Source organism: Manis pentadactyla, chromosome 12, assembly GCF_030020395.1.
Source record: "Manis pentadactyla isolate mManPen7 chromosome 12, mManPen7.hap1, whole genome shotgun sequence".
Classification (NCBI taxonomy): Eukaryota; Metazoa; Chordata; class Mammalia; order Pholidota; family Manidae; genus Manis; species Manis pentadactyla.
Genome location: NC_080030.1, coordinates 101,769,480 through 101,781,047, shown reverse-complemented (window position 1 = coordinate 101,781,047; position 11,568 = coordinate 101,769,480). Strand labels below are relative to the sequence as shown.

Sequence of the window (11,568 nt, the reverse complement as noted above, 5' to 3'; positions counted from 1 at the left end):
TATGTTTTTCCTAATCATTGGAGTTTAACCATAGTCTCTGTGTAATCCATTTTGTGGAGTAATTTTGAAGATGTCATTGTATATTGTAGATTCAGGTAAACCCCATGACATCCCCAAGCTGTCCTGAGTATGCATCTTACACCACAGGCCATATGGACACAGATGTGGAAACCATGTACTTGGCCTCAATGAATCACTTTTAATGTGCCTTATGCTTTTACAAGAGCACATATTACTTAACACTTTTTCCAATGTTCATGACTAATTATTTGAGAAATATTACTCCATAGGATTTTTTTCTGAGGTGACTATGTTCTTGTGTTCCTAGCACAGTACCAAACTTGGTTTATTTAAAAGTCCTTAGAACAAAAGGTCTGTCAAAAGAGGGTCTTGATCATTGCTCTTTGGACAAGTGTCCAAGTTCTTCCTTCAGAGAGAGCCAGCAATGCTTAAAGTGGGACAAAAGTAGAGAAATAATCTCTCTCTTCTGGGAAAGTTGACATGTGTTAAATTTGTACAGATATTTATTTCTTGATGAGATTAATAATTAATCAATTAATTCTTAGCTTACTGTTTGGCAAAATGCAAGTGAAAGGCAATTGGAAAGGAGGCTTTTTTTCCCATTTCTTTCTAAGTCCACTTCAAGCTCCCAGATATTAGGTAAATAAAATGAATAATAAGAAATGTATTAACTTTCATTGAAAAGAATTCATTAAATTCTTCTTTTTTTAAGAATTTCTATCAAAACTTAAAATGAAATTTTGTTGACTCAGCTTTTCCATTGCTAATAGTCTATTTACTGAAAGTACTTACGCAAGAAAGCAAAGATAAAAAATGTATACTAATAGGACACTAATTTACTACAAAGCGATTTATTATGCAAATTAGAATTGCTCATTTGCATCTTTTTTGTCCTTCCATGTTCTGTTTCATATCTGATGTTAAAATAAATGAAAACTTTTAATTTATGTTGTAGGCAATTTTGGCTTCAAAATTACACCACAACACAATCTATTCTTATTTGGGGAATATTTTCTTTTTCCCTTGGAGAAAAATTTGCCCTAATCCAAACATGATTATGTACCTTATACCTAATACAGTGACCATCATTCTTGTACCCAATTATATTTGTTGAATGGTCTCCATATATACAATCTAAACCTCTAGTCATTTCCTTTGCTAAGTTCTCTTTAAGTCTTTTGTAAGAAATGAATTAGTTTTTAAGGGAAAACCAGTTTTCGGATTTATCTCTGGTATCTTTGACCCACAAGCCAAAGATCTTATCTATAAGGCCACACCTGTCTCCTGCCTGAAGAAGAGTGAAAAATAACAGGATGAAAAGTTTATCCATAACTAGTGTTGTTTGCAATATCATTGAAGGAAAACATTTTCAAGCAAACTACTTTTATTGAATATATGTGATTGCAGACCACTTTAACAGATAATGAAGATTTGGAGAGATATAAGTGTGGGTCAAGAAACTTGCTGTCTAATAAGGAAGTGTGAGTGACAGGATAACAGTAATAATGAGAAAATGCAAAGCAATATGGGATGACTGTCAGATGTGGCTTTATTGAACTGAGCGGGGTGGCAGAGGGAAGCCGGAGGCTGTGCCCGCGGGCGCGCAGCAACAGGTGGGACTGATCCCCGACACCCGGAAGACGCCAGCGGCCACCACTCACACCAATTGCGAGTCTATTTGCCGTGACTCTGAGATGAGCAGGGCCTGCGGGCCCAGTCGGCGTCGGGGACGCAGGCGCGACGCGAGCCGCCCGCCCTGTCCACGCCCCACTCCGGGCACGCGGCGCCCAACTCGCCCGGCCTGGGGGCGGACCCCACGAGCCCCGCCCCCGTCGGCCGGCACGACGCCCGCGCAGGCGCAGTCTCTGCAGGTTGAAGACGCGGCGGCTCGACCCGGCCAGGTGAGTCCGGGCTGGGGCGCTGGGGTCGCCGTCGTTTCTGGGTCTTGGCTTCCGCGGCCCCGGCCTGCTGCGGCGCGACTGCCTGGGGAGGGGCTCCGTGCGCGCCCTCGCCCTCCCGATCGCTGGGGCGCCGTGCGGGCACGGAGGGCCGCGTGCCCGGGGCGGTTGGGGCGGTCCGGGCGGGAGGGGATCGCACGGTCCCGAGTCCCCGCGTTACCCGGACCGAGGCGCGCCGGCGGCCCGACACCTTTCTGGCCTCGCTGTAGCGCTCTCTCCTCGCAATGCATTTTCACTTCAGAAACTTGGGATGTTGTTAGTGATCAGAGGAAGCGTGTCTAACCACGGGTTTCTGACAGCATCGCGTGTCTCAGGAGCTCTGGAGACGTACTGGCCGGATCCAGCTCCCCATCCACCACATAGTGGCCTCGGGACCTCTGCAGGTCACTTAACCTCTGTGTGTCTCAGTTTCTTCTACTATAAAATGGGGGAAATCATAGTAAGACCTCTCTCTTACGGTGATTGTGAGGATGAACTGTGTAAGCATCTTTGAAATGCTTATAGCTGAGCGTGATGTACAGATAAAATAAGTGCTGTTCATCTTTTCGAGCTTGGTATCTAAAAGGAGAGTTTTGTCCTTCCTCTCACCCCTACCCTGCCGAAAGTAATTGCCCAAGAGTACAAAGGTAGGGAAAAATGATTGCTTTTTCTTCTTTGAGAATATGGGCTTTGATTGCATGGCCTATTTTTAAAAATTAAATATTTCTTAACGACTTGGTTGCACAGCCTACAGTGAAGAAAAGACATGTTAGAGTAATGTTGCAGTTGAAAACTGAAAAGTTTTGTTTGGAATACCACGTGAGGAAATGAGTTCACCTAGCAGGCCTGAGACTGCTATCGATAAAGGCCTGCTTGCAGGGTTAGCCCTTATTTGGCATCTGGGAACAATATGGTTCATGCTGCACAAATATGGTTTATGTAGAAGTTGCCAGCCCCCCACCCCCACCCCCCTGTAAAAATCCTGAGCCTGCAAGTCTGTAATGGGTTTCCCTGGGCAGGAACTTTTCCAGACATTGCTGGATTTTCCTTATGGGAAGAGGAGTGTGCTCTATTTGATCCTTTCTGGGAGGGAGAGTACCTAAAGAAGCCTACACATGGATTCCTCAAGTCTTGTGTCACTAGTGTCTTTTTCCATTATGGTCACCCTACCACATTGCTGCAGTAAACATTAGCCATTAGTACAACTCTATGTTGAGTCCTGTGAATCCTTCAAATGAATCTCCAAATGTGAGGGTGGTCTTGGAACTCCCCAGACATCATATTGATGATAGATTGAAGCTCTAATAATTGGACTTTAATTTTGTCTCTTTTTGCCTTAAAGGGGAATTGAGAAAGAGACAGTTGATTGCTAAGTGGTGGGTTACTGTGCAAAATGATTTTGCACATTTAGACATACTGCATATGTCCAAAATCACTGGAAGTCGATCTACATTATCAACTTATATTTGAGTCAGTGTTTTTGAAAAAAGATACAGGTCTTTTATAGATTCTAGGTCTTTGCAGATACCTGGTTCCTTCTGTTATTCTGCCAGGATTATCTATGTGTTATTGCCCATCTTTATCAATAGTTTGTGCAGTTGGGGAAAAATATCACCAGTTTTTCATGGACCATTTTTCCTGGATTCTGCTGGTTATTCCTATCTCTCTTCAGGACATCAAGTAAAGCTAGTTGGAGATAAGTCTGGGAGTGGAAAGATCAGGTTTACCATCTGATTATGTCTCTTTTTCCTCAGTAAAGTAGAAGACTAGATATAGCTTGAGAATTAGAGAGATGGAGGAGTTAGAGGTTTGGGAGTGAAGAAGGTTTTAAATGTGTGAGGAGTAAGTAAGTTAGTTTACCAGAAGGTGTTAATAGATAGTGGGATGTCTTGATCCATTTGAGATTGTGATATGAATTTAGTGGATCCAGTTTGCTTTCTTATCAGACTTTCTGCAGCCTGTGTGGATGCAGACATGGAGAAAGTAGTCAATTGGGTTCATCTATGATTGACATCCTGTTAGAGGGGTGATGTAGTCAGTAAGTCTGTACATACATATTCTCTTCTTTCTGGGTACATGGTAGGGTTGTACTTTGTGTAAACAGCTCCCCCCCATGTTTACTTGAAGCTAAATGTGGCTGTATGGCTTGCTTTGGCCAGTAACATATGGGCAGATGTGACCTGTGTCACTTCCACGAGAAGCCATGGGAACCAGCTTTACATCGGCCACTTCCCCTTCTCCCTACCCTGCTAGAGTGATCATGAAAGCAGTTGGTGCGATGAAGCTTCTTGTCAGCCTAGGCTCTAGGGCATAGGAGTGGCTCATCAGGCCAGCTGGAAGAATTCTAAGTTGTGACCAGTGCACATAGCACTTGAATTAGTGATTTTGCAAGGTGAGATTGTAGGGGTAAGTGGATGAGGAAGTTTAGAGGGAAAAGGCAGCCAGGAATGAAGTGGGCAAGGGACTTGGAGGCCTCGAGCATCTCTTTTAACCCCGAAGGCCTTAATTTGTTGCAGCTCAGGTCAAAAGTGAAAACCCCTGAACATAAAAAAGTGGTTCTTAAAATGATTAACTCAGAAGTTCCCTTATGGGGAACATGGTATTACTAAATCAAGACCCAGAATTTATTATTGGACTATTGGAAGATTCTCCCACCTTGATCAATTAAAGCAAATAAACAGATAACCATGCAATTACAGTGTAGCCTAGCCATGGAGAAGGATGATATTAGGTGAGATTTAGGCTAAGCTACTTTAACGGAGACTCCGAATATACAGGGATTTAAAAAAATGCTTGACTTGTATCTAAAATCTTTAGGATTAACTTTCAGTTTTTAAGAAGTATGAGGGATAGAGGTAAATAACCATGAAGAAAGAGACAAATTCGGTGTGGGGCATTATACAACCTTGCTATAGGAAGTGTGGTCTATGAACCCCCAGCAATGGCTTCCTGTTGGGAGCTTGTTAGACAGGCAGAATGTCAGGTTCTGTGCCAGGCTCGCTGAATCACAGTCCACATTTTAACAAGATGTCCAAGGTGACTCAGATGCACTGTTCTGATCTCTTAAAAAAAAGTCAGTGTCTTAGGAAAGCCAAAGATAGGAAGAATGGTTGTAGATTAAAACACTAAAGTGACATAACCAGTACAAGGTACAAACCTTGACTGAATATATGTATTTTTTAATTGTATGGAAGACACTTTTGGGTCAGCTGAAGAAATTAGAATATGATGGGATATAAGATAATATTGGGGAATTATTGTTAATTTTCTTAGATGTGATAATGATGTGATTTTGTAGGAGAATGTCATTCTTAAGAGATACATGCTCTTGCAGCTTACTTTCAAATAGTTCAGCAAAAACAAATATACTTGCATACATGTATCTATGTCTCTCTATATACATACTGATATTTAGATATCCATATGTGGAATGTAGATAGTATATGGGTGTTCACTATACTGCTCTTTTAACTTTTGTGAAGTTTAAAATTTTTCATAATAAAAAAGGGGTAAAAAGCATTAAAAAATGCAGTAGCTGAAAAAGACAGGAATGTGTTTCTCTCTCAGTAGTCGAGCACTAGGTCTCACGCCCAGCGTGGTGGCCCTGCGTGGCTCTGCTCCCGGTCCGTGGAGGCTTTGCCAGCTCCTACTGTCTCCTAGCCGGTGGATGGGCGGCAGGGCCGGGGGAACACATGATCCCGAAGCAGCATGTACACTGCTGACCACAACTTTAGTACTTTGTTCACCTGGACAAAATAGGGAGACGTTAATAAAAGTTGAACATAATGTGCCATTTGTATACTGGTTTAATCAAGGTTTCTTTGGAGTCCTCGGGTAATTTACTAGACCAGTTAAAATTGGAATCACTTCAGTTTTAATGTGCATTCAGTAAAATACATAAAATTGTAATTTTGAGGCACACAGTTTACATTTTTCTTCCCAACCTTCTCAGTAACTAACAGATGCGGGTGAAGGAGCCCAGCAGAGCCTTGCCTGCGAAAGCCAGAAGGAGTAAACGGCCTGCTGCAGCTCAGGATGAAGGCTCCTCAGATGGCCCTGCTGGTAAGCTGTGCTGTCTGGCGTCCGAAACGGTGTTGTGGAAAAGAAAGAACATGTTTTTAATTCATAAATCCTTTGCTCTTTATTTTTTTTACCATTTTCTGCGTGCACTTCAGAATCCACTTGTCTAGTTCCAAAAAAAAAAACACCCGTTGGTGTTTTTAACTTGAGATTGTGTCGAGTTTATAAAGTAACTTAGAATCGGCACCTTTTATGTTAAAGCCAAGCCTTCAAGCCACCGAGTCCGGCAGGTGGCTCGGGGGAGCTGCCGCTGTGCGACTGGCTTTTCTCCGTGGCCTCCGTCCTCGGTTTTGGCCCCGTGAGAATTTTGCTTACTTTCTTACCAGTTCAGCGCTCCACTTAACAGGGTGTTTTTAATATATTATTTCCATTTCTAAGTGTTTTTTAACTTGGCCCCTGTTTCAGGGTAGCTCGATTGCTGCGGTGAAGGAAGTCCGAATTATATCTTTAAATGTTCTGATCTGTGCGTGTGGTTTTCTCAGCGATTCCCGTTATGGTCTTAACTCTCCTTTGCCTGTTGGGTCGTGGTCACTGTAGGTCGTGGTCACCGTTCCTCAGCTCCTCTAACGCTGCTGTTTCCGGTTTGCACGCTCCGCTCACCGTTGGCATTACTGTGTTCTCAGCGGGGTCTGCCTCACCTTACGCCCTTTTTAGTTTTGCCTTCGTTTGGGGGAGTTTTTTTTTTTTTTCCTTTTACATCTTCCCTGATCTCTGCCACTTACCGTTTTTCCAGCTCGTGCCAAGTATTTGTTTCTGTTTTGTGTCCTTATTTCATCGGCCTGATGGCCCTGCCGTTCGTTTTTCCTTTTCGTCCCTTGCCTTTTCTTACCTATTAGCGTGGCATTTGTGGCTTTGGTGTTTCTTTGATGACCCATTTTTTGATGTAGGGCTGCCTTTCTTGGGCCAGTTTGTTTAGAGGATTTGCACAGAAGGAGGGCCACGGCCTGTTGAGACCGAACTGGACTTTTGAATTTGAGCTCATTCAGCCCTTTACTTCTTACCAACCCACAGGATTATAATGCCTCGGGTTTTTTTCAGAGTCCAAAGTACCCCTACTCCCCAACTGCCGTAGAGACAAGACTCTTCTTGGCTGCAAATACTGCTCGCTTTTTTGATTCTCATTAGCGAATGAGAAATCACCTTCTTTTGTTTCTTCTCAAAACACAGTTGGATAGAGGAAAGCTCCTGCCACGTTTGTTGCAGCCCAGAAATTTAGGTTTTGCTGCGTATCTTTGGAGCCTTATGTTGCTCTCTGAAATCTGCAGCCACTGTATTCTCTCCGTTCCCTGTGCGCGCGTTCCTGTTCCGGCGCTGCTGTGCTGGGGTGGGACCCTTCTGTCTTACTCGGGACATGGGGCTTCAGCTGTCTTTTGGTTTTTCTGAAAAGGGACCTTGTGTTTTTGTCTCCTGTTCTTGTCGCACTTGGATAATATCTAGGAGGAGAAAGGGGAACTGTTGGTTTTATGCAGCCATTTGCAAACCAGAAGGACTCCCTTTATTTTTTTAGTATTAAGGTATCACTGATATATGCTCTCATGAAGGTTTCACACGAAAAACATTGTGGTTACTACACTCACCCATATTATCAAGTCTCCCCCACCCCATTGCAGTCACTGCCCATCAGTGTAGTAAGATGCCACAGAGTCACTACTTGCAGAAGACCTCCTGTTAAAGTTTTTATTCATATTCAAAGCAGAAATCATGGAGACTTTGGTTCTTGTTTTTGATCTGTTCATATGAAACACCTAGAGACTTTAATACATTCTTATATTTTATACAGGAATCTCTAGAGGACCTATTTGTCAGATGAAATTTGGACAATTATATTTTTAAACAAATTATAGGAAACTTTTTATATTCCCCCACAAACGACAGTGAATATTTTTTAAATGTGGCTTAGCTCCTGTAGGAAAATGTCAAACTTTTTAATTTACTTAATCACACAAAAAGTATATGTTGTTGAGACATTTATAAGCTAATAGATTTAATTTAGGGGGCTGGAACCTTTTTATCTTGAGTCACTTGTCACTTGAATCATAACAATTTCAGTTTTATAAGTCTGAATTATAGAATTAGAGAAAGGTTAAGTTGGGCAGAACCCACCCCAGAGATGATACAGGTGTGTGGCAAGATTTTTCCCTTAGGATTTTAAAATGCAAAAACTCAGGCAAAAATGACTTCTTCACTCATCTGCGGAGTATAAAAACAAAGCAAAACCGGAGGAACAAAACAGCAGCAGACTCACAGACACCGAGAAGGGACTAGTGGTTACCAAAGGGGAGGGGATGGGGGAAGGCAGGTGGGAAGAAGGGAGAAGGGGACTAAGGGGCACTATAATTTGCAATCACAATACAGGTTGGTCACAGGGAAAGCAGTGCAGCAGGGAGAAGACAAGTAATGACTCTACAGCATCTGACTACGCTGATGGACAGCGACTGCAATGGGGGGCGAGGATAATCCGGTGGATGTTGAAACCACGTTATTGTTCATGTGAAACCTTCATAAGATTGCATATCAATGGTACCTTGATTAAAAAAAAAACAAAAACCTCAGGCAAAGCAGAGACTTTCTGTAAACCATTTCTAGGGCCTGAACCTGTGTGGCCATTTATGAGTCTTCCCCTGAACAACCCTTTCTTTAATGGCATGCCTCCTTACTTTTCAAACATAAGACTTCAGAATGATTCCTTTTATGCCTATTATAATCACTTGCTTTTGGTGTAAAATTAAAAGTTTTAATCTTTTATCAGATTTGCATATTATTTGTGTTGATATTTTACTTTATTATAAATAATTTGTCAGGAATCACATTTTTAGTCTTCAGATTGAAATGGAACTAATACTTAGCCTCTCTCTAGTGAACTAGTAGGTGGAAAGGAATCCTTTGAATTTAGAAAGGAAGGTGGAGAAAAGTGAAACATATGTACACCTTCAGTTTCCCTCGTCAAGGATCCATCTCCGCCTTTGTGGTTGGATTTTGGCGGGAATCACAGTTTCAGGGTTTGGATGCTTGAGGCAGAGCAGTAGGAAGTGTTCAGGTCTTTGGAAGAAATGGAAGTGATTTTGTGCCCTCGGGAGAAGAATATGGTTATCTGAAGAATCAAAAACATATTTGCTGATTTTGGCCATTTGTGTCCACACAATGCACAGAGTGGGAACCTGTTGTAAAACGTGATTAAGGGCCGTGCAGAATCATTTGTTATTTGGGATTATTCATTACGGTGATTCTCAGGATTCTTGTTCCTGTAGCCACTGCCATTGCTTGTCCCTGTTTCTTCCTCCCACCAACGATGGGAACAGCATCATAGCAGAAGAGGTCTGTGTGGAAAGCTTTTCTGTGTGTATCCTCACGGAAAGAAAATACATTCAAGATGCTTGACACATTTTGTAGCTGTGCAAGCTACAATAAATAATCTTAATTTTTTCATTGCACTTTTTATTTTTGAACTGACTGTGTATTAACAAAAGGTGCAGAGAGGTATACAGGGAAATCCCATTGGCTCTCTTCACCTAACCTCTCCTTATTTACCATCTTGTTTTTCAGTGGCATAGTATTAAAACCAGGAAAACGACATCAGTACCATCCTTAGAGTTTATTCAGATTTCACCTTGAGTCACACATGCACTCAAGGGTGTGTGTCTGTGTGTAGTTCTGTACAGTTTTATTACATGTTTAGCTTTGTTTAATCACCACAATCAAGATACCTGACTGCACCATCACCTCCCCAAGTGCTGCCCCTGTTTATACAGCCACAACCGTGCACGCCATCCATAGCCCCTGGCAGCCCCTAATCTGTTCAGCAACTCTGTAATGACTTCATTTCATGGATGTTTTAGAAATGGAACCAAGCAGTATGTTTCCTTTGTAGTTGCTTTGTTGTTTGTATCTCTGTGCTTTTTAGTTACAGAATTTTAATGCTATTGATTTTTGCTTACTGATGGTAGCACTTTGGTTTAGCAGAGAAGTTGTTCAAATTTTGTTTTGTTTCATTCAGTAGGTTTCACTTGCCAGCACGTAAGTCACGCTGTCAGTGTGAACCATGTGAAGAAAGCGGTAACAGAGGCTCTGTGGTCCGTTTGTTCTGAATGTTTAAAAGAAAGAAGAGGCTCTGATGGGGAGCCAGTACTGTCTTCTGATGTTTGGTTGTGCCTCAAGTGTGGTTTTCAGGTAAGAAAACGTTCTTTATGTGCGCATTTGTCTTAAAATATTTTTCCTTAAATGCTTCCTGTGAGTTACAGTGTTGAATGCTTAGAACTCAAGATAACTTTAGATAGAACTCTAAAGTTTAGGTAAAACTCTCAATGCTGAGCTTAGAAATATTTGTTAAGATAAAGTAAAAAAGGTTATGTTCAGAAAGTAATCATTTGTGGTTTATAAATAGGTCAGAAGGGAACACACCTCACTCTCAGTAGTTCTCATTTCTAGACCTGCCTTTACCTGTTTGTAGTCACTTAAGAAACAGATCCAAGTTTTTTCTTCAGCTTTTTAGATTCTTTTTTCTTCTCTCTAAGAAAGGATTTTTATGCGTTTTTTTTTTTTTTTGCAAAACAATTTCTCTTAACAGCTTAGATGCAGTTGTTATTTATGATAAGGGAATTCTTTAATAGGATTAAAAGCATAAGCATTTGTTTAAAGTAAGAGGAATCTTTATTATCTCACATAGACAGCCTAGAAGTAGGGCCAATTCTGGGCTAGTGAATTTAGTGAAAAGAACATTAAAAGATGAGATTTCTGCTGTGCCATCCTCGATTTCATGGCTGCAGGATGGCCAAAGATGTTTCCTGCTTTATGTATCACACAGCAATCCCCAGAGGCCAGGAAGAGGGCGAAAAGCGCATCCCCTCCCTGTTTTCTTGTTTAAAATAAGTACAACTTTTTTGTTTGTATTTCTGTGCTTTTTAGTTATTTAGCCACCTTTGTGGCTATATAAACCAGAAACATGCAGCAGGCTGCTCCTTACGTTGCATTGACCAGAATTGCATCTCATGTCTCTATCTGGTGAGGGGGAGTACTGTGGTGGGTCTGAGTCTCACTGGTTCCCGGTGGGGTTGGGTGGAGGTGTGCTCAGTGGTAGGAAACGTGTGGGGAGCGGGGAGCGCCCACCGGCCCCCGGGGATGCTCAGTGTCCCACCATGCGCAAGACAGAGAGTGCATACATTTTTAAACTACAGCAAAATAAACTTGCCTCATGACTGTTTTAGGGAAATTCTGTATAACAAAAAGCAAGTTGGCCTCTTTGCAAGAAATTAATGAGAATCTACATTGCTTTCCTACGCTCTTCCTTCCTGCTTGAAATTAAAAAGAAAACTTTTCAGTATAAGTTGGAGTTTATGATTTAAGTTCTGATTAGTTTGAAAAAAACCCTACATGCGACTCATACAAATAGCATCCTGTTCATCTTCAGGGCTGCGGGAAAAACTCAGAATGCCAGCATTCACTGAAGCACTTCAAGAGCTGGGCAACAGAGCCTCACTGTATTACAGTTAGTCTGAGTACATGGATTATATGGTAAGTTAGATTTTGTTAGTAC

The 11,568-nt window shown here is 41.8% G+C and overlaps 1 protein-coding gene across 4 annotated transcripts in view; it reads left to right on the top strand.

Annotated features, from left to right (window-relative positions):
• Nucleotides 1-1,854: 1,854 nt before the first annotated feature.
• The window catches only part of USP45 (ubiquitin specific peptidase 45), a 57,268-nt gene continuing 47,554 nt past the window's right edge, over nt 1,855-11,568 (top strand). For 2 of the 4 annotated variants that reach the window (XM_036890409.2, XM_057489446.1), the window contains exons 1-4: nt 1,855-1,922; nt 5,911-6,020; nt 10,033-10,205; nt 11,443-11,546. In XM_036890409.2, the coding sequence (XP_036746304.1) occupies nt 5,921-6,020; nt 10,033-10,205; nt 11,443-11,546 (377 nt within the window). In that variant the 5' untranslated portion in view covers nt 1,855-1,922; nt 5,911-5,920. Of the gene's footprint in view, nt 1,923-5,910; nt 6,021-10,032; nt 10,206-11,442; nt 11,547-11,568 lie in introns of those variants that run through there. The other 2 variants (XM_036890410.2, XM_036890411.2) reach the window with 2 other exon arrangements.